The sequence below is a fragment of the Periplaneta americana genome, chromosome 9, assembly GCF_040183065.1.
Source record: "Periplaneta americana isolate PAMFEO1 chromosome 9, P.americana_PAMFEO1_priV1, whole genome shotgun sequence".
NCBI lineage: Eukaryota > Metazoa > Arthropoda > Insecta > Blattodea > Blattidae > Periplaneta > Periplaneta americana.
This window is the reverse complement of record NC_091125.1, coordinates 145,301,635-145,324,208: the sequence shown is the minus strand read 5'-3', so window position 1 is coordinate 145,324,208 and position 22,574 is coordinate 145,301,635. Positions and strand designations below refer to the sequence as shown.

The 22,574-nt window shown below is 31.6% G+C and overlaps 1 protein-coding gene across 1 annotated transcript in view; it reads right to left on the bottom strand.

Annotated features, from left to right (window-relative positions):
- The window catches only part of LOC138705618 (rhomboid-related protein 3-like), a 498,578-nt gene that overhangs the window by 84,564 nt on the left and 391,440 nt on the right, over positions 1-22,574 (bottom strand). The window contains exon 3 of the mRNA XM_069834219.1: positions 21,592-21,615. Within this exon, the coding sequence (XP_069690320.1) occupies positions 21,592-21,615 (24 nt within the window). The remainder of the gene's footprint in view (positions 1-21,591; positions 21,616-22,574) is intronic.

Sequence of the window (22,574 nt, the reverse complement as noted above, 5' to 3'; positions counted from 1 at the left end):
TCACTGTTATTTACTTATTCAATAGGTAATTACTATTGAGCAATCGGTAAAGAAGAAAGTAAAATATATTCCAAATGATCTAAAAGTTCCTCGAAGTATTAAAAATGACCAAAAATGACGAAAAAAAATATAAAAATGACCTATTAGTTCAAAAACGTCAAAAAAATGCAAAAAATTCAATATAAGAAATAACGTTTTTAAATTGATATTAACATAGAAAGGATTTCTAAATTACTAGGCATCGTCCTAATGTGAAAAATAAGAAGACTTCTCATCAACATCAGCCCTCTGATTATAACATACTTAGACTTACAATTAATTACTTTTGATCCGGAAGATTTTTCAATTATTTTTTTACGCAAGATAACTCTGTTTAAACTAAATGTAATTTCGTACTAATGGATTAGAAATACATACTTTTCAATAATTATCCACTGGCATTTTTTTTTCTATTCAATACTTATCTTTATGTAATTGTGACATATCCTTTCTACAAAATACTTTTGAGCGCTACTGTATATTCATATAAATTTATAACCTAGACTAAGTAATATTAGTAATCAATTCCATTAAGTTCTGAAAAACTTATTGAGTTTTATGCTGTGTATTTTCTAATAAGAAATACCACTGAGTTTATCAGACGGTCTCTACTCACGGTACAAGTGCAAATAAAAAGCGTTCAGCAGTGCACTATTCAATCTCCTTTCAAATAAATTGCAATGGTTGCGAGCAGGGTAAACAGCAATGCAGAAATGTTTGTTTACAGGTCGGTAGGAGGCTATAAGGCTAGATTGTATGAGTCATAATGTCAAAGGTAACTGTTCAACGTCACAGAAATAAAACTACTATAAAAGTGTGCTGCTTGATCAAACTGTGGCCAGAAACAGATGGAATGGGTATAACTTTACACCAGCGTTGCCAACCATGCGATATTTTTAACCCTGGTGCGATATACGATAACACTTACAGGATAATTCGCTAATTTTCGTTAATCAATCATTCCATAGAATTCATTTCACTTTCCTCTCCATAAAAAGAAATATTGTCAACAGTAATTTCACTAAAGGTTTTGATTTATGTAGAGAAAATAAAAACTCGAGTGGGATTTAATTGACTATTACACGATTAGAAGAAGTAAGGTCCCTGAGCCAAATAACGCCATGTATACCTTTAACGCCACCCTATTAAAATTTGTTAACGACACAAGTTATCAGTAGTGCACTACTGTAGCCTGCATTCGCTTGCAATCTAGTGATGAAATGAGTTACTAGCTGTCCGCTGACATTTACGAATGACATTATATTCCATCATTTTCCTGTTGTGTGTTGATAGTGAATGGCTGTTCTTATATCAAGGTAAGAGGCAATATTTTATTTTGTGTGTTAAGCAAATAATAACTATATTAAACTATATATTTTCGTGATCCTTAAACATTCTTCTATGTATAGAAAGTATTTGCTATCTATAAAATTTGAAAATGTTAGAGAAACAGGCATGTCATGTTATCAAGTATTCAGTAGCGCTTTAACGCCATGTGGCGTTAAAGGTCTACAGACAAAATTTTAGGTTATGTTAGTACTAAGGCTGACAGTACAGCATCAGTGTGAAAACATCAGGAAAATCATTAAGCTTTCAACTTACAAATGTTCAGAATGTGCAGTGATAATATTGGTTCAATTGCTTATCGAACTCTTAATTTTATTTTATTTTACATAACTTAATTTTTTTGTTTTACTTATTGGAAAACATTCATATTAAACTAAGGTAAATTTTTTTGTGTTTAATAATTTTCTACTATGTCACATTGTCTCTCTTTTTTTTTTAAGTAAGGAGTCACTGGAAAACATATTTTCCTAATCCATCTGGGGTTTCAGATTCAGATCAAGAATCTTTCATTAGTACTGAGTGATTTTGTATTTTTTATTAACAGAAACTGAAATTTAGTCGATTAGTTCAATTTGTGTTGCTTAGGACAAATAATTCATTAACAATTATAAGTGTATAGGTTACTAGAAAATAGGTGGCGTTAATTGGACAACCTGTTCCTAAAAACGCCAGTTTACAAAGTTTTCCTATTTGAGTTCTAATTCTTGTTCGGTATATAATATATCCATTTTCATTGTGCAATTTTGTAAAGATAAGATTGCAGTTTCTATTTCATAATTTTCGTGTTTGTACATAACTTATTTCCAGAGCAAAAGTGACTGAAGTGTTAAGGTGGAGTTATTTGGTACGTGTACTTTATATAATAATTACAAAAAAATAAAGTACTCTAATACAATAAAATATTAATTGACTTAGATACTGCAATATGTACTAAACTGTCTTGAAAATATATAATTGTACCATCTCATAATTTCAAATATTCCGCTAGACAACAGTAGTGTGTTATGATAATAGTTGTGCCAACTATACAATCTTCATTGAAACTTATGGACGACTACTAGTCAATAAAGCTTTGTTGATTCAATTTCATTTTTATTAAAACAGTTGCATTCCACTTCAATTATAAATAGTAATTTCATTAGGAGTTTTGATTAGAGGAAATCATAATTATAAAGATCAGAAGAAGAAATAAAGTACTCTAATACAATAAAATATTAGGTACTAAAATTCTATTTCACTAATGTTAGGTTTACTAAAACGTTTGTACGGAGCCGCTATTTTCAGTTGACTGTCTATGCGATAAACAAATGATGATCGCAAAGCATGTTTTATAGTACCATAAAGAATTTTCAGTCTGAAATGTTGGCAAACAAAGATACAAATGGCAGAGAGGTGATATAAACAGAAGAAAGTACATAAAGATTAGAAGAAATAAAATACTCTAATACAATAAAATATACAGGGTGATTCACGAGAAATTACCGTCAATTACGGAGCTTATTTCCGAAGACATTCTAAGCAAAAAATGTCATATAAACATTTGTCCTAATCTCAATATTTTCAAAGTTACATTAACTTGAAGTTCTTAGCAAAATACTTTTTCCTTTAGTTTTAAAGGTAAAAAAATATTACAAATAGTGAATGAACTATTCAGAAGTATCATTTCTTTAATTGGCTAATATTCTGAACCTAAAAATGTGTTGTTAATTGCTTTGAACAGATTTTATTTTTTAATTTTTAACTAAAAATTATATCATTCTTACGCACTTATCACAATAATTGTTACAAATCACACGACTTTAGGAACTTGATTCTTTACAGTTTAATTATGCATCCTAATGTACAGTCTTAAAAAATTTACGCGATTTGTAGTAATTTGTTGTGATAAATGCATAAGAAAATGTAATTTTGTAGTTAAAAGTAAGAAAAAAAATCTGACCAGTTCTGAGGATGACCCATAATGGGTCGAAACATGTAAACCAGGTATGATAGAATTTAACACAAGAAAGTCATATAATACATATTCCGAAGTGATACAGTGTTAAAAGATGTGTAACCAAGATGTATAGAAAATCTGATATATAATCATTTATCTCTCTGGTGTATTTCAATAGCGTGGACTGTTTTCGTATAAATTTAATTTAAAAACTGCTAATTTGAAGCCACTGACCGATGTGACCAGCTTGCAACATTGTAACCAGAAAGAGAAATGGGAGGTAATTCATTAAGTCAGATAGGCCTGAGTTCGTTGACCTCTTACATCTGTATTACGAGAAAAAAGAGGGATGTGTCAGAGACGAACGGCGATGTTGCCAGACTGCTGAACCTTGCAACTTAATTTTCTAATTAACAGTGCATTTAAAGGGAGAGGATGGTATTTTTTAAACTTTTTTCCTATTTGGTGTAAAATATTAATTTTTTGTATGTAGAGAGTTCATAGCTGTGGCAACTCAACCAAATAAAAATATTTTGAAAAAAAAAAAAAAATTTGGAGGCCCAAATTTGAAAAAAATATACCCAATGCAGGATTGTACAAAAACCGATATATCTAAACCGTTTTTAAAGATAGATTCAAACAGTTTTTTGCAATGTATTTGCAAAACCATGTTCTACAAACTATCTGTAACAGAAGTTTGATATTAGTCCCTACGTTTGTAAAGTAAACAATTAAAATTTAATAACAATTTTCTGATTTCCTTTCTTGCAAACAAACGGACGTATTTTTAAAATGAAATCAATTAACAAAATTCTGTTACAGAGAAAAGTTTCCTAATAGTCTAAAGAATGTGTGTTCTAAATTTCATGCATGTATCTTTAATAATTCAGAAATTATATCAATTTTTGTCTAGCAATGTAGCAAAAAAAAAAATGAAGTTACTGGAAACCGATAAAAGCGGGCGTGTGATTTAAAAATCCATAGCGCAGGAAGTTTAAAAATGACGTCTCAACATCCGATAAGGGCACAAATACCCACAAAATGTTATCCAATGCATTCCACACATATCAAAGAGTATTTTAAAGAAAAAAAATTTTTGAAAATTTAATTTACCGGAAACAACAATAAAAGTGGACGAATGATTTAAAAATCCATAACGCAGGAAGTTTAAAAATGGCGACTCAACATCCGATAAGGGCACAAATACCCACAAAATGTTATGCTATGCATTCCACAGATATCACAGAGTATTTTAAAGATTTTTTTTTTAAATTACTCATTTTTCACCAAAAAATACCATCCTCTCCCCTTAATAACAAAACTTAATATAGGTTTTCTATTCCTCTAAGGCCCGATTGTATAAACCATTTAATCTTAGATCAGAGTTAAATTGATCCTTGTTTCAGCTGAACTTGGAATTTTATGTTGTATAAAGTCTAATCTGAGATTAATTTGTCTCAAACTAAAGTCAACTTTGACTGAAGAAATTTCTCCGATTAAGTTAGATGATCCAAGTTCAGTTATTTCTTTTCTGTTTGAAATATACGAGTGGCAGATTGTGCTAATAAAATATCCATTATTATTAATATTATTAGATATGATAGGTACATTTATATATATTTCTTTCAATTTATTGCCTTAATACACAAACAATCTTATATTTTATAAGGCTCTATCGTGTTCAGCAGTATTAAATAACATAACCTATAATTATATTATGTTTATAACAACCATTAATTATTCATGGATATGATAGGTACATTCATAAATTTTCAATTAACTGTATTACTAAACGAAAATTGTCGTTTTATAAAGCTTTATTATGTTTAGCAGTATCAAACACCATAACATGATAACAACTCGGAGAACAGTCAACCTTCTTCTTATTGTCCGCCATTATTTACATTGCACAAAAAACCAGTGTCTCCAACAGAGTGTACGGAAAGTCGCCAAAAAGTAGTTGTAAAGTCGCTAGATTTCTCATTATCAACAAAGAAAGATTACATTTTGTCACTATGGGGTGCTAAAAAGGTCACTAAATCTCTATTTAAGCAATATAAACGTTGAAAGAAATTGTTGTTGAAAAAGAGTTAAAGTCGCTAGATTGGCGACACTGAACAAACCTGTATAACATGGTCCGCGCATCACGTATTTCACCTGTTTATGCGATGTTGCCAGATCCTTTTCACGTGAACTTAGATTGCATTTGAACCAAGGTAATTTGATCGGAGAAAAGTTTTATACAATAGAAGAAGTGTTTGAGCTCGGTTCACTTTCCGATCTTCGATCAAAATTGATCTTTAGTCAGGGAGTTTTATACAATTGGGGCTAAGTGTACCCTATCGTCCCTTTCAATCTGGAGGATTATTTCACATCCAGTCTAGACACTAGTTCGTACTCATATTCCTGTTCGCTCGCAAATCGTTCACCCAGCAAAACAAAATAATTTTCATCTTCATTCATAAAGTTGCACACCCACACACTATATCACTCCCTCACCCACCCACTCGAACGTTATGAAAGGGGGGAGGCGACAGGTTCAGAGCGCATGACTCGTTAAGGTCAAAGGTAGCCGTTGAACGCCAAAAAATAAACGCCCATGTGTCGCTTATTCAAGTAGGAATTAGGGCAAGCTGCATAAACGTTGTAACTGGTGGGAGGATGAGAATGGAAGCAATTTCGGTGAGACTTGTTTGATTCCAGACAAACCTGCAGCATGTTTCTGACAGCGGGTAGAAGTTGTAACTCAAAGACAAAAGCTTCAAAGAGCATTTAATTCAAATCGTAGGTTCTCTGTTTTACTCATGTTGTAACAATTTTCAAGTGCATTATTATCGACTGAGCTATTTCTGTATCCGCTGGCTGTATAATTCTAATGTTCGAAACTGTAAATACAATTTCTAATATCGAAATTATTTCATATCTTTTCAGCCATTTTCGATATGGTATTCTATTTCGTACTAGAGGACCTGCCCGAAAATTAATATAGAAGACTTTTAGAAATCTGAATATTACATATAAGATTCTAATGCATATTGTTGTTAACATTTTAAAACTCCGAAAATTTCGAAACGTCACCTATATTTCAAATTAATTACATTGTTGCTATTTTATTTCACATCCTTATATTTATAATTCAACTGGTTACATTTTAGTTATATTTCAATTAATTATATTGCTGTTATTCCATATTTTAATTCACAGTCTTCACTTATATTTTACCTGATAGCATTGTTGTTATATTCCAATTAATTACATAGCTGTTATTCTATATTTTAATTCACATTCTTCATTTATATTTTAACTGATTGTAGTGTTGTATTTCAATTATAATGCTGTTATTCTATGTTTTAATTCACATTCTTCATTTATATACTAACTGATTCCATTGTTGTTATATTTCAATTAATTACATTGTTGGTATTCCATATTTTAATTCACATTCTTCATTTATAGTTTACCTGATTCCATTTTAGTTATATTTCAATTAATTACATTGCTGTTATTCCATATTTTAATTCACATTCTCATTTATATTTTACTTGATTGCATTGTTGTATTTCAATTACAATGCCGTTATTCTATGTTTTAATTCACATTCTTCATTTATATACTAACTGATTACATTGTTGTAATATTTACATTGCTGTTATTCCATATTTTAATTCACATTCTTCATTTACAGTTTACCTGATTCCATTTTAGTTATATTTCAATTAATTACATTGCTGTTATTCCATATTTTAATTCACATTCTCATTTATATTTTACTTGATTGCATTGTTGTATTTCAATTACAATGCCGTTATTCTATGTTTTAATTCACATTCTTCATTTATATACTAACTGATTGCATTGTTGTAATATTTACATTGCTGTTATTCCATATTTTAATTCACATTCTCATTTATATTTTACTTGATTGCATTGTTGTATTTCAATTACAATGCCGTTATTCTATGTTTTAATTCACATTCTTCATTTATATACTAACTGATTGCATTGTTGTAATATTTACATTGCTGTTATTCCATATTTTAATTCACATTCTCATTTATATTTTACTTGATTGCATTGTTGTATTTCAATTACAATGCCGTTATTCTATGTTTTAATTCACATTCTTCATTTATATACTAACTGACTGCATTGTTGTAATATTTACATTGCTGTTATTCCATATTTTAATTCACATTCTCATTTATATTTTACTTGATTGCATTGTTGTATTTCAATTACAATGCCGTTATTCTATGTTTTAATTAACATTCTTCATTTATATACTAACTGATTGCATTGTTGTAGTATTTACATTGCTGTTATTCCATATTTTAATTCACATTCTTCATTTATAGTTTACCTGATTCCATTTTAGTTATATTTCAATTAATTACATTGCTGTTATTCCATATTTTAATTCACATTCTCATTTATATTTTACTTGATTGCATTGTTGTATTTCAATTACAATGCCGTTATTCTATGTTTTAATTCACATTCTTCATTTATATACTAACTGATTGCATTGTTGTAATATTTACATTGCTGTTATTCCATATTTTAATTCACATTCTCATTTATATTTTACTTGATTGCATTGTTGTATTTCAATTACAATGCCGTTATTCTATGTTTTAATTCACATTCTTCATTTATATACTAACTGACTGCATTGTTGTAATATTTACATTGCTGTTATTCCATATTTTAATTCACATTCTCATTTATATTTTACTTGATTGCATTGTTGTATTTCAATTACAATGCCGTTATTCTATGTTTTAATTAACATTCTTCATTTATATACTAACTGATTGCATTGTTGTAGTATTTACATTGCTGTTATTCCATATTTTAATTCACATTCTTCATTTATAGTTTACCTGATTCCATTTTAGTTATATTTCAATTAATTACATTGCTGTTATTCCATATTTTAATTCACATTCTCATTTATATTTTACTTGATTGCATTGTTGTATTTCAATTACAATGCCGTTATTCTATGTTTTAATTCACATTCTTCATTTATATACTAACTGATTGCATTGTTGTAATATTTACATTGCTGTCATTCGATATTTTAATTCACATTCTTCTTTTATATTTTATCTGATTGTATTGTTGTTATATTTCAATTAATTACATTGCTGTTATTCCATTTTTTCATTCACATCCTTCATTTATATTTTATCTGATTGCATTGTTGTTATATTTAAATTAATCACATTGCTGTTATTCCATATTTTAATTCACATTCTCATTTATATTTTACCTAATTCTATTGTTGTTATATTTCAATTACATTGCTGTTATTCCATATTTTAATTCACATTCTTCATTTATATTTTATCTGAGTGCAATGTTGTTATATTTCAATTAATTACATTTGCTCAATTTATATTTTAACTGATTGCATTGTTGTATTTAAATTACATTGCTGTTATTCCATACTTTAATTCAAATTCTCACTTATATTTTAGCTGATCGCACCTATCTATCTTTAAATGTGTGGTGAAATGAAAATTTGGTTAAGTCTTACTTAAACCAAGATTTAATAAAGACTTAAATTTAAGTATGAATGGTGGATGGTGGATCGGCCCTTTTTAGATGTGTCCACGTATGTCCCCTTAAGCACGTTATTTGTCTGCAATCGCATTCTAAGTATTCTTCATTTAATTGCGTCTTCAAGATTCATTGTCAATTTTACAATAATTATAGAGAGAAAAGGGGAAACTTCTGCCTTCTATAACATTCCCACAAAATGTTGCTTCCAAATTAAGCTGTGGCGTGGTTGGTGGTTAGATGGACAATTTAAATAAATTTATTGATATCCATAATTCAATCCACTCCCGCATGGACATTTATATGCACCACAAATTTGCATTTGTTGATCGCAATAAAGTAATCAATACCACACGAACGAATGCGGGTAGATGCTATGTTAAATTCATACGAATTCTTGGTTATTGTTAATTACTTCATCACATGGTGCGAGAGGCCGTAGTACGACAAAGGGAGGTTTCAAACTATCACAGTGTACTAAAGAGGGCTGCTTAATTGATCAACAATAACAGGAATAGAGAAGAACTTATATAACGTAAATACACTATATATCAAAGAATTAGACTCGGGTATAAAATGTTTAGGAGTTTTTCTAGATATTCAAAAAGCCTTCGATACTGTAGACCATAATATACTCACTTCTAAACTTCATGCCTGCGGTATTAAAGGAATCGCTTTAAATTTATTTAAGTCATACTTAAGCAACAGATCCCAATTAACGAAATTTAACGACCAACACAGTGAAATTCGTAATATAAATATAGGTGTGCCACAAGGTACGGTTTTAGGCCCTCTACTATTCTTAATATACATCAATGACTTGCTAAATATTGATATTGGAAACACATCTGGAAATATATTCGCATATGCCGATGATACAGCCGTAATTTTTAGTGGGTCGAATTGGAATGATGCCTACCTCAATGCTAATAGAGTTATAAATATAATTAAGAAATGGTTAGATGAAAATTTGCTCTCATTGAATATTTCAAAAACAACTGCAGTTCCTTTTACATTAACGGCTTCTAGTCTGAGAAAAATCAAACTCGATAAGGATACAAATTTAAAAATACACAATTGCAGTAACATAAACTTGATTGATTGCAATTGCTCTACCTTGACAGAATCCACGCAAGTAAAATACTTGGATGTTGTCATTGATCAACATTTAAAATGGAATAAACATGTAATATATTTATGTAATAGGTTACGGAAAACAATTCACAACTTTCTAACCCTTCGTGCATATATGCCTATCTATGTTCTCCGTGTTGTTTATATAGCCTTGTTTCAATCAGCCATTCAATACGGAATAATAGGATGGAGTGGAATGACAAAGACTATCCTAACTCCATTAATATTACTACAAAAACGTATCATCAAAATTTGTCTGCACAAACCACTTGATTATCCGACACAATTTATTTATTCTGAATTCCAAGTACTAAAAATTGAGCAAATATATAAAAATACAGTACTAATTTATTTTCACAAATATCGAATGAATTTTATAATTGAAAAACATATATACAACACCAGAAGAAATGTCCCAACTCTTCTGGCAGAACCTCAATGCCACACTACAGCTGGATTAAGACACAGTAGGAATTATGGACCAAGACTATACAATTTAGTATTGAAAAATAAATGAGACCTAAGCAATCTACACATTCTCAAGTTTAAAAATAAAGTGAAAATATTTGTATGATATTTGATGAATTTTATTATTATTTTAAGTGTTACTAGCATTACATGGTACTAATTTTTATTGTATTTATCTGCTGCATGCAACCTATAAGATAAAACATTGTAATAAATATAAATAGATCATTTTCTTAATTAATAACAGTGTATATCTCCAATAAATGATTTCTTAGCATCGCCACAGATACATTTGATTGTATTTGTCACTATCTCTTGTCACTAAAGAGTTCTAGAAATTTATATTTTCCCCGCCATTCATAAAATATTTTGATATGATACCTCTTGCACAAAAGGGGAGATCTATAACTGAAACTTGATTAATATATTTCAGTATTATTTATATTTATCCGGGTAGTAATGAACAGTTTGACTCGTAGACATTTTGTTTTTGCAGCATTAACTTCCCATGATTGATTGCCACTTTATCTTCATTTTTTATTATCGGTACACTCTGTTAACACATATTTAACACTAATGACTAGGGCTAGGATTTTGATTACCTATAAATAATAAAAATGTCCTAAAACAATGCATTTGTAATCTAAAAATCTTCCAAAAATGCCCTTAAAAATGTCCTAAACATTGATCTTATATAATTGGCTCTTTAGGAAAAGAGGTTTTGTACTACTTAATATTTAGACTAGTAATTAAATTAAATTCTAATATCAACATTTAAGTTTATTTAATTTTACATAATTTTTTCTAAGTGCTACACTTTAATTATTTTACCCGATGTAGTTCCATATAGTCCACCACAAGGCCACTCTTATCCGGAACTAGCAGGTATAGAGGAGTCTATATTGAAGAAGTGGTTGGAGTGTACTACGTTAAAATGGAAATATTTGTGTAGAAAAACGATTAAAATATTACACAAAATAATGGGTATTAGCCACTGGCGTAGCTTGGTCGGTTAAGGCGCTTGCCTGCCGATCCGGAGTTGCGTTCGGTCGCGGGTTCGATTCCCGTTTGGGCTGATTATATGGTTGGGTTTTTTCCGAGGTTTTTCCAATTGTAAAACAAATGTCAGATAATCTATGACGAATCCTAGGCCTACTCTCGCCAAATATCATATTACTATAGTCCTCGGCCTCATCTCGCCAAATATCGTATCATTATCACCAATTTCATGGACACTAAATAACCTCGTAGTTGATACAGCGTCGTTAAATAAATAAAAAAATAATGGGTATTAATGTAAAAAATATGTAGACAAAATATCAAAGGAAAGAAACATTATTTTATATTGATAATGGGGAATTGTGGCCAAAATTATATTTAAATGCCTCAAAAATGTCCGAATAAAACAAAAGATGCTCTTATGAGTTGAAACAGGCAAAAAATGCAAAAATAAATGCCCTAACAAATAAGTTTTAAAACACTCAGTTCATCACATAACATATAAATACTAAAACAGCTATATTTCTGGCTTACTAGAAGAAAAGATGCAATTTCACCAAAATCCCAGCCGTACTAATTACCTTTTAACTTATATAAATAAACAAATTTTACCTGCAAAAAAAAAAAAAAACCAAATCCGTGCATAAAAATGTTCCTAAATAACCTAATTTTAAACGACTAAGGACTAAGACTACCCCTGATTTCCAGCAGCAGCAAATTCCAGGATCGGACCATGCCTATTGAAAAAGAACTTCAGTAGAGTTGTCTGATGACGTGGTAATGATAGCAACAGATTGTGCTGTGAACATGTATCACGATTATGATGTGAAGCTCGAAGAGTAAACTCAGAGTCAAGATACTGTAGTTGGGTGTGGAATCATGTATAATTCGATATAGTACGCCAGCTGTGACCAAAGCGGGTGTCGTGTTTACATCGTGTAATCACAGACATTGAAACGAGTACGAGGAGTTTCCTGTACATTGCTGTGTTTTTCATTCACGTACTAAAGACAAGCAGTGGCGGTATCATGTCGCTCTACAAACTCTGTCTCTATAAGCTGTACAGTAAGAGGTGGTTTCGTAAAGAATGAAAAGGAGAACTTCTTTGTTGTTCTGTCGGACAAAATGTAATATGTTCACTTTGCTCAACGGTTCAATTAGGAGTATATAGAAACATTAATTGCCACGCTAAATAACGTACAGTGGAAGCTCTTAAGTTCGACAGAAATCAAGTTCGACACAGCCTACTATAGTTCGACTGCTTACGTAGGAGAATTATACACGCCCCTATAAGGACACTAAGAAATGGGTTTGCCATTTGAATGAGAATTGGTTCTGTGTCTTGTAGTGATACTTTTGTTAAAGGAAAACAGAATATTTTATTGATTAGGACATCCATATTGATCACTGATTTTAAATTAATGAAATGTTTTTCTATTTGAGAATTGTGCCGTTTGTGAGACGGAATTGTCGAAACCCACTGTGGTACTAGAAGCGCATACACAAGTCTCGGGGCGGGCAGAAAATGCAAGTTCAGTACTGTATTCGTTGATGGATAACCAATAAGAATTTATATTCATTTCACCTGCCACACCCACTACCCTTATTGGACTGAACTTTCAATTCTGTTTTGTCGAACTTAGGAGAGTCCACTGTATTATTATTATTATTATTATTATTATTATTATTATTATTATTACTGACCACTAAGTATAATTATGTTTCTATAATTCTTCTGTACGTGCATGACTATTGATATTTTTAGATTTTCTCCCTAGAAGGATAACATTTTCAAGTTTTATCTCAATTTTAATCTTCTTAATCTTTAGATGAGGGAATTATTTATTAGTTATTCATTTAATAATAATATTGTATAAAAACTGATTCAATATTATGTGCCAACGAACTGTTAAACGTCAGGAAACATGTCTTAAATCACAGCCAGGAAGAGAAAGATGACATAAATAAATGTAAGGAAGTCAGTTACGGTAACTAATGGGGTTTGAAATATCTCGTGCTTTAAAGCCTTTTAATAAAACAGAATTTCTCAAAAAAGTAATGATTAAAATAACTTAAATAATTTGTCCATAAGAAGCTTTTAATTTTGAAAAACTACGAATTTCTCGACCAAGTATCTACAGAAGAATTGAGAAAATTCCTGATTATATTCAAGAGGAAGGTTAAAACAAAGATGCAAGAAAAATCGTATATTATTCACTGGCTCTTGATGACAGCAGTGACATTACTAATACAGCAAAGCTTGAGATTTTTATCCGTAGGACTGATCAATATGTTAGTACAGAAGCCACCACTGGTTTCTAGTTTTCATGCAAAGTACCTTTCCTCCGTCTCCTTACTTCATAGGCTGTCTGTCGCATGTAATCACGGCATTTCGAGTTTTGGTCACCACTGTAGTAGGCAAAGAGAATGTATTGAACGTCTATCTTGCAAGCGGAGCTAGGGGAGTCGTAGAAAATATTCCGATATATGTCTGCGGATATCGATAATAAATCGGAAGCAGACATTATATACACGTTGAAGTTTTTGAGAAAGTCCAGTACTTAGATCGCTATATAAAACGTCACAATAGTCAAATTGAGATCACAAGGGTCTGTGCTAAAATTCCTTAGAATTTATATCAGCATCAGAAACCAGTTTTAGTGCTCAGCAATGTTCGAACATGAGAGAGACAACCAAGGTATTACCACAGTCTACTATATACAGTCACGAAGCTTGAGTTTTGAGCGTGCTAGAAACAATAGACTGTGACGGTAATTACTATTTTGCATTGCCTGTAATGAGGCGATATTAGCGATCCTAGTGGTGAGCAACTATCTAATGTTTGCATATTTACTACGTATTGAGTTTCGCGACTGTATATACTAGACTGTGGTATTACAAAATTCGTCTTATTCCATATGAATAACTAATCGCAAGGTATGTGATAATCAGGGCCGGATATTTATGGAGATCGCGAAAATCACGATATAATAGATATAGAATAGATTTTTACTGATATTTACGAATTAAGTGACAAAACAATCGCAACAAATCGCGAAATAGAGTTCTAATAGCGAAACATGAACACATTCGCGAATTATTACTATTGCGTCGTTTTGTAACAATTTCATATTCTGAGTTTTTCGGATTTTTTTTCACTTGAATTTATTATACATCCAAGTAGGCTACATTACATGGTATTCCAGGTGTTCTGATTACATTATTGAACTGAAAGGACGGAGAATTCAACATTTCACTAATAATTTGAAAGTGTTAATTTGAGGGCTGCAAGTTTTTTTTTTTGTTTCGTTTTTAATGAATGTGTGTTAAATACAGTTTCAATCCAACAAATATTGTCTACTGGCCATACCGCACCTTTACCAGAATCCAACGAACCTTTAATGTTAATTATTTGGAAATTAATATTCATACTGAGTTAATACACCAATTCCAAAATAATTATATTTTCCAAAATTTCCATTAATCTCCGCCAAGAGTACAAATCAATCTCCAACAATCTCCGCAGACACCAATATTAAAAAACACAAAGGTAAAATTAATCTCCATAAATACTTGCCCCTGGTGATAATATTTTTCAGCGGTTAAAACACGAAGGGGATGTGAGTGGAGGACAGCGAACATAATGCGGAATGCCCCCTGAGCACGAATATGTAACTCACTCTTTCTGGGGGTGCTAGTGTTTTTTTATATAAAAATTAATATGTATCTTTGTTATGACAATAAGGTATTATTATTATTATTATTATTATTACTACTACTACTTACTTACTTACTTACTGGCTTTTAAGGAACTCGGAGGTTCATTGCCGCCCTCACATAAGCCCGCCATTGCTCCCTATCCTGAGCAAGATTAATCCAGTCTCTATCATCATATCCCACCTCCCTCAAATCCATTTTAATATTATTTCCCAATCTACGTTTCGGCCTCCCTAAAGGTTTTTTTTCCCTCCGGCCTCCCAACTAACACTTTATATGCATTTCTGGATTCACCCATACGTGCTACATGCCCTGCCCATTTCAAAGTCTGGGTTTAATGTTCCTAATTATGTCAGGTGAAGAATAGAATGCATGCAGTTCTGTGTTGTGTAACTTTCTCCATTCTCCTGTAACTTCATCCCTCTAGTCCCAAATATTTTCCTAAGCACCTCATTCTCAAACACCCTTAGCCTACGTTCCTCTCTCAAACTGAGAGTCCAAGTTTCGCAACCATACAGAACAACCGGTAATGTAACTGTTTTATAAATTCCAACTTTCACATTTTTTTTATAGCAGACTGGATGATAAAAGCTTCTCAACCGAATAATAACAGGCATTTCCCATATTTATTCTGTGTTCAATTTCCTCCCGAGTATCATTTATATTTGTTACTGTTGCTCCAAGATATTTGAACTTCTCCACCTCTTCAAAAGATAAATTTCCAATTTTTATATTATTATTATTATTATTATTATTATTATTATTATTATTATTATTATTATTATTATCATAACAAAGCCGAACAAACCCGATAGGCAGTCTTCTGTTGAGTGAACATCAACGAATATCGAACTTCACCATACTCGACAAACTTGAACCGAAAATAGCGCCTATGATGTATGACGCTAACCCATACTACTCCGAAGAATTCGCCCCAGCCTGTTTTTACAGCATATAATAGATGAAATGAGGGGGAGGTGGAGTGTGTTGTTGAATGATAGATGGAGTACCCCGAGAAAATCATCTGTACTGTACTCCCACCACGAGAAAGTCTTCGGGGACTGAGACGAAGCGGGATAATGCTGTGAATGAATGTTGATGTCATAAGATGTCATAAGGTCACACACGTGGGTACTCGTATCTCTATTGGCTAGCTCTCACAGCACAAACCATAACATTGATCACACATATTGATACTACCTTAGTTACAAAATTAGATCACGGTTGATCTCCTGGTCTTTTAATCCCTCCATACAGGAAATAACATATGCAGGAGAGCGCATGGTTTTTAAACTGACGTTATAACGGTAATAACGTCTATCTACTTCGTTCCAATAGATGACGCAATAGTAAGCACATTCCTTTCACGGTTGATCTCCTGGTTGGAGAACAGTAACATCTGTTTGGTCCTTCAGGAATCCATCAAGATCTGGCCGGGGTTCGAACTCGGGTTACCCGGATGGAAGACCTTCAAGCTAGCACTTATCTACAGACGCAGCTATATAATTTATTACTGACGTTTGTTTTTATTGCCCACTCTTGGCGAACTCTTAACCGTTTCTCTGCTGCCATTGCTCCTAAAGGTAAGTCTTCAGCGAGTTAGAAATCACTTCGGTATCAAAACTCTTATTAAAATTCCAAACTTCGAATGAATCCCTTTTGATGGACTATTTGGTTTTGCCTGTGATCTGATATACCTGCCCAAATACAGAACCCCCAAGAACACACGTCTCTCTTTGAAGAGCATTTAACCTTCCTCTTTTTCCCCTTGGGACCAAATACTATCCTTAGTAATATATTTTGAAATGCCTCTAATCTAAGATCCTATACAACTCGAGAAAGATCGCGTTTCCCGCAGAATTAAACAGACAAGTTGAAGCAAGCAGCTGAAACATTCCGAATGGGCCGGTTCGGGAGTTGTACCCCAGAGGCCCATGTGAACTCCGGGAACCAGATCCTGAGGAAAACAGCTTGGAGGAATTCGCTTTCTATAGTCGAAACGGTGATTTCGAAAACATTCCAACGACGGGGAACATACTTAAGGTCGCTTAACCTGCATTCGCTTTTGTTCCAGTTTGTAACTAACACAGAGGTTCTGAAGCTATTGTCGGCTTTTTATTTAAATAAAGTCACGAACTTAAGTGTCATTGAGTGCACAATGAAACGTTCTGGTTTTATTCCTTGCGTTACTATTAAATTTTTTTGGCTTTACAAAAGCCTGTGCTGAAATTTAGTATTTCCTAATTTCCGAAAGAGTTTATTGTTTTCAATTTCATCTCACTTGACTGACTGATGAATGGAGAGGAAAATGGGAGGAGAAAGTTTAAAGGTACGTGGAAACACGTCCTTTTGCAAGGAAGCTGGGGCTGTGAAAAACTGAACATGAGGGCTCCAAGCTTGTTGGCCATTTGTCTCACTTCGGGTTTCACTACTCCACTGAAGGAGCTCAAGAAAATTTCGAGGGGAGAAAGCCGAAAAAGGACGTAACTTATTATTAATTAATTAATTAATTAATTAATTAATTAATTAATTAATTCATTCATTCATTCATTCATTCATTCATTCAGTCATTCATTCATTCATTCATCCATTCATTCACTCATTCATTATCTTCCATAGATCTTACATGAGCAATGAAGCTTTAAGATGTGGAACAAGTCAAAATTGTAGGCTACAATATTAAAATTACAATTTTTACAAATTTTTACAATATTTTACAATTTTTACAGTTTTACAATGTAGTAATTTTCTACAATGATGAGGTTAGCCAACATTTTTAGCTCAAAAGAAAATTTCTGAACACATGCAAAACCTTAATAGGCTAATTACTTTCTAAACAGAAAGTGTCACACACTGGTTCAATGTCAACTACTGGTACAGTTAGTAACTTCTTTAGATTGTACTGTGAAGGTGGTGTACGTATATTGGTAATGGTGTACCCCCGTTTATCATTTAATGAAAGTTTTAACCTGATCTCACACTTTTGTCTCATTTTCTAAACTAAAACACTGGTAGATCAGAGGATTTTTATGTATCAAACTTAACAGAAATCAAAGCTTTCAATGTACCAGTACAATATTACCATAGCATTAGTGAATAAAATATAACACTGACGTCATATCATATTTCATATTTATTACCATCATACGGCTTGCAGGTAGTGGTTTCCCTCACATTTCTGCATACGGTACACCATTACCTTTGATACATTCAATCACATATCCTAATATATTCCTCCTATCATCCATATCTCCCCATATCTTCCAATTTCATGAAGTTAAACCCTATTTCTATCTATTTCTTCTCCATACTTTTAATAGTACAGTATTTTCAACTCTTTACTTTCTTTATCTTCCCTCAATCCCATTCCCGAATATTATGCAATACTGTCATTCATTCTCTTATATAGAAATTCCTCAAGGATCAGTATTAGGTCCCCTACTTTTTCTAGTGTTTATAAATGATCTTGCCCCCCTTACAAAAGATGTAGGTCAGCCCATATTATTTGCAGATGACACAAGTATAGTAATTACAGCCAATAACTCCAACACATTCCAATCTTCAACAGAGGAAATTCTCTTCAAAATATGTGACTGGTTCTCAGTCAATAAATTAGTATTAAATTGTAACAAAACTAACATAATTCAATTTAAATCCTGTCCAAATTCAACTTCGCAAATTTCTAGCGCAATAATTAACAATAGATCCCTATTAGAAACAACATCAACCAAATTTCTTGGCTTAAAAATCGATAATGTGTTAAATTGGAAAAATCATATTAAAGAAATTACCAACAAACTAAATTCAGCTTGTTTTGCTATTAGATCTATGCAAAAGATAGTAAATATCGATACCTTAAAAACAATATACTTTGCATACTTCCACTCGGTAATGAGTTTTGGAATAATATTCTGGGGAAATTCCACAGATAGTAACAGTATATTTCTATTACAAAAAAGAGTAATTAGAATAATAGTAGGTGCGAAATCTAGGGAGTCGTGTAGGACTATTTTCAAAAAACTACAAATAATGCCCATGGCTTGTTAGTATATCTTTTCATTAATAGTCTTCCTCGTATGTAATCGTGAAAACTTTGTAACTAATTCAACAGTTCATAGCATAAATACACGTCAAAAAATGACTTTCATACTCCATCGGCAAGTCTATCGTGCTATCAAAAAGGAGTGCGTTATATGGCAGTACTAATTTTTAATAGCCTCCCTATCGATATAAAAAATGAAACTCAAAACATAAAATTATTTAGGGCCAAATTAAAGAAGTACCTAATTTCTCACGCCTTCTATTCTGTAGGTGAATTCATGACATTCAATAACACTTCATGAATTTGATACTAAAACTATGTGTTGTACTAGTAGACTATATTATAAATCTCGTCTGTATATATTTCATCTAGACTGTGACTATAAATTAAGATTTTATAATAGTATTAAGTTTTTTGACTTGTTCCATATTCTAGCTGTAAGCATGTATGAATACCATGGAATGTTAATAAATACAGTACAATACAAACATTCTCGTCTACATCTACTCATCCATCTCTACTACTATCATTGTCATCTTTCATTACTAACATCCCTAATTTGCTGTTTATCTTAAAAAATCTTTTTATCTCTGAATAGTACTCACTAATTTTTCTACTTTCTCATCTACATCACCGTATTATATTATTTGCCAGTGACGTCATATATATAAATATAATCTGCTGCATTAATTGAATATAAATTAAAGAGGTGAAATAATAAAAGCATACGAGGTGTTAAAAAGTATAATGTTTTGAGGGAAGGCACTACTCATAAAAACAAGAAAAAAGTATAATAAACCTGGGTCCTTAATATTTCTGAAGAAACAAGGACTGTGAAATTTATATTGTAACAACAGCATATCTTCTAATGTAAACACTTTGCTCGTTTCTCATTGCAATGCAGTAAACAAAAGAGTAATCAGGCTTATAACATACCCGAAAAGAGTTTACATTTGAAAGATATGCTGTTGTTTCAATACCAATTTCACAGTCTTTTTTTTTCTCTCTCCCGCTGTTATTTATACTCGCTTTAACATCTTTGGTCATATCGCGAGTTAATCTTTTGGGTGAAATCCGAATTCAATTCAATTCAATTCAATTCAATTCAATTCAATTCAAATTTATTTGGCCATTAGACATACAGTTTTAGGCTTCGTCAGAATACACTGAAAAACATATAAATACATTTTAAAAAACACTAACAAAAGAATCAGTAAAATTTAAATAATACAATGAAAACCTGTAGTAATTTGAAACTTTTAGATTAAATAAAACTAACTGAATTGGAATTAAACTTATTTATTAAAATGCAATTTCATACAAATTTGTGTTGAAAAACTCAGCAACAGAATAAAAAGGATTATTTAATAATCAATTGTAAAATCTAGTTTTGAAGCTATTGAATGTTAATTTATAATATTCACTGGCGAGCCTGTGTACTGTTGTTCAGACTGGTTCTACTATGTGAACTAGATGGCGACTGTATAATATTTTTTATGAATATGATTTCGGTGATGAATGAGGCCGGTGATATTCAGGAATATTGTGGCCCGAATTTCCTGGCATTTGCCTTGCGGTTGAGGGAAAACCCTGAAAAACTTCTACCAGAAAATTCAACACTACCGGGAATCGAACACGGACCCTCTGCACTCAACATGCTGACTCCTGCACCACAGGGATGGTCCACAGTCCTTGTTTCTTCAAAGATATTAATTTTAGGACCCATGTCTATTAGACATTTTTCCTTGATTGTTTGAATAATACGCTTTTTTCTTAACATCCTGTAGATCTATCACACGTTTCATTTTCCACTGTAGTTTAAAATAACAATAAACCATATATTGAAAACTGTGTAATTTAAGTTATAGATGTGTATATTTTTCCTCTAATCACAGTTTTAAATTATAGCGGCAAGACAGAGACGAAAAGATGGCAATACAGCTACGATTGAGCAATGATATAATATAAAAGTAACATAATTTCTTGAAGAAAATCTTCCCCACAGTCATTTAACTATAACAAAACACATATGCGTAATATCTGCTAGAAATCAAGTCCCGAATCGTCAGTTGAATAAGAACCATCTCACCACGTGTGTTGAGAGATCGAGAATTCGGTTTATATTTGACTTAAGTGACGGAAAGTCATTTGGAGATAAAGTTTAAGTTTTGTAATGTTTATTTTTGCCACAAAAACGTTTTAGTATATAAGCGTGAAATGTAGTATCTCACGATGTTACGTGGATGGAGGAAGTCAGAGTCAACTTCATAGCAGAGTAGAAAATATTTCCACAAAGTTTCTTATATTTATTTTAAAAAGATTAAACATTGGAGAGTGGACTTACCTTGTCAAAGAGCTGCCTCCATTTCTGAAATTGAAAATATAAAATATTAATTAGAAATTGATTTCAATCCACAAGATTTACATGGTTAAACAGAATCCGAGAGTTCGAAATTACTTTCATCTCTGGGCCCAATGCGTAAGTTAACACGCCAACCATCTCTCACAGCTAATAGCATTAGCAGAACGTTAAAACATTTAGAATGAATTTCTGAGTTGAAGTGTTCCTTGAGTAGCTGATTAATGTACTGTAGAAATATAACAATACATAATTTACAAATAAAGTCAGCTCTATTAAAAGTGAAGGTCACGCTAAGCGATTGCATTAACGTATACTAATTGATTATATAAATAAATAAATAAATAAATAAATAATAAATAAATAAATAAATAAGTAAATAAATGTCTATTACAATATAAAAGAATAGATTATAACTTTTTATTTTCAATTCAAAATATTTATTTATGCTCTGAAATACATGAGCCCATCAAACTGTATAACTAGTGCTAAAACAGTCCTCAAACAGTTTTAACCCCATAACATTAAAACTATTTTTGATTTACTTAACCTATAATAGCGTAAATCAAGTATGATTTATTTATGGCGTTGTATAAATTTCATTTCTAAGCATAATGTATTTTTTATATTTAATAGACACGGAAAAAGAGATAGAAAGAAATCGTCCGGCCTTAATTAAAGATGACCACGAGGATCCGGAAATTAATAGCAAATAAAATATAATGAATTAAATCTGAATATTGTTATAAAATAAAATGTAAAAATTAAGCACCTTTGATTACTGTCAGAACCTTAAATGTAATAAAAACTGAGAAAAATATATTTGGAAGCACACTTGTACCATAATGTAGTTACATGCACCAAATATCTAGGGGAAACTGTTGTACCTTTAGCATAGTGTACCATTGAACAATTTTTTGTTTTTTAATTTTTGCTGCTACCTAGAGGACTCAAACTGAAGTAGATTG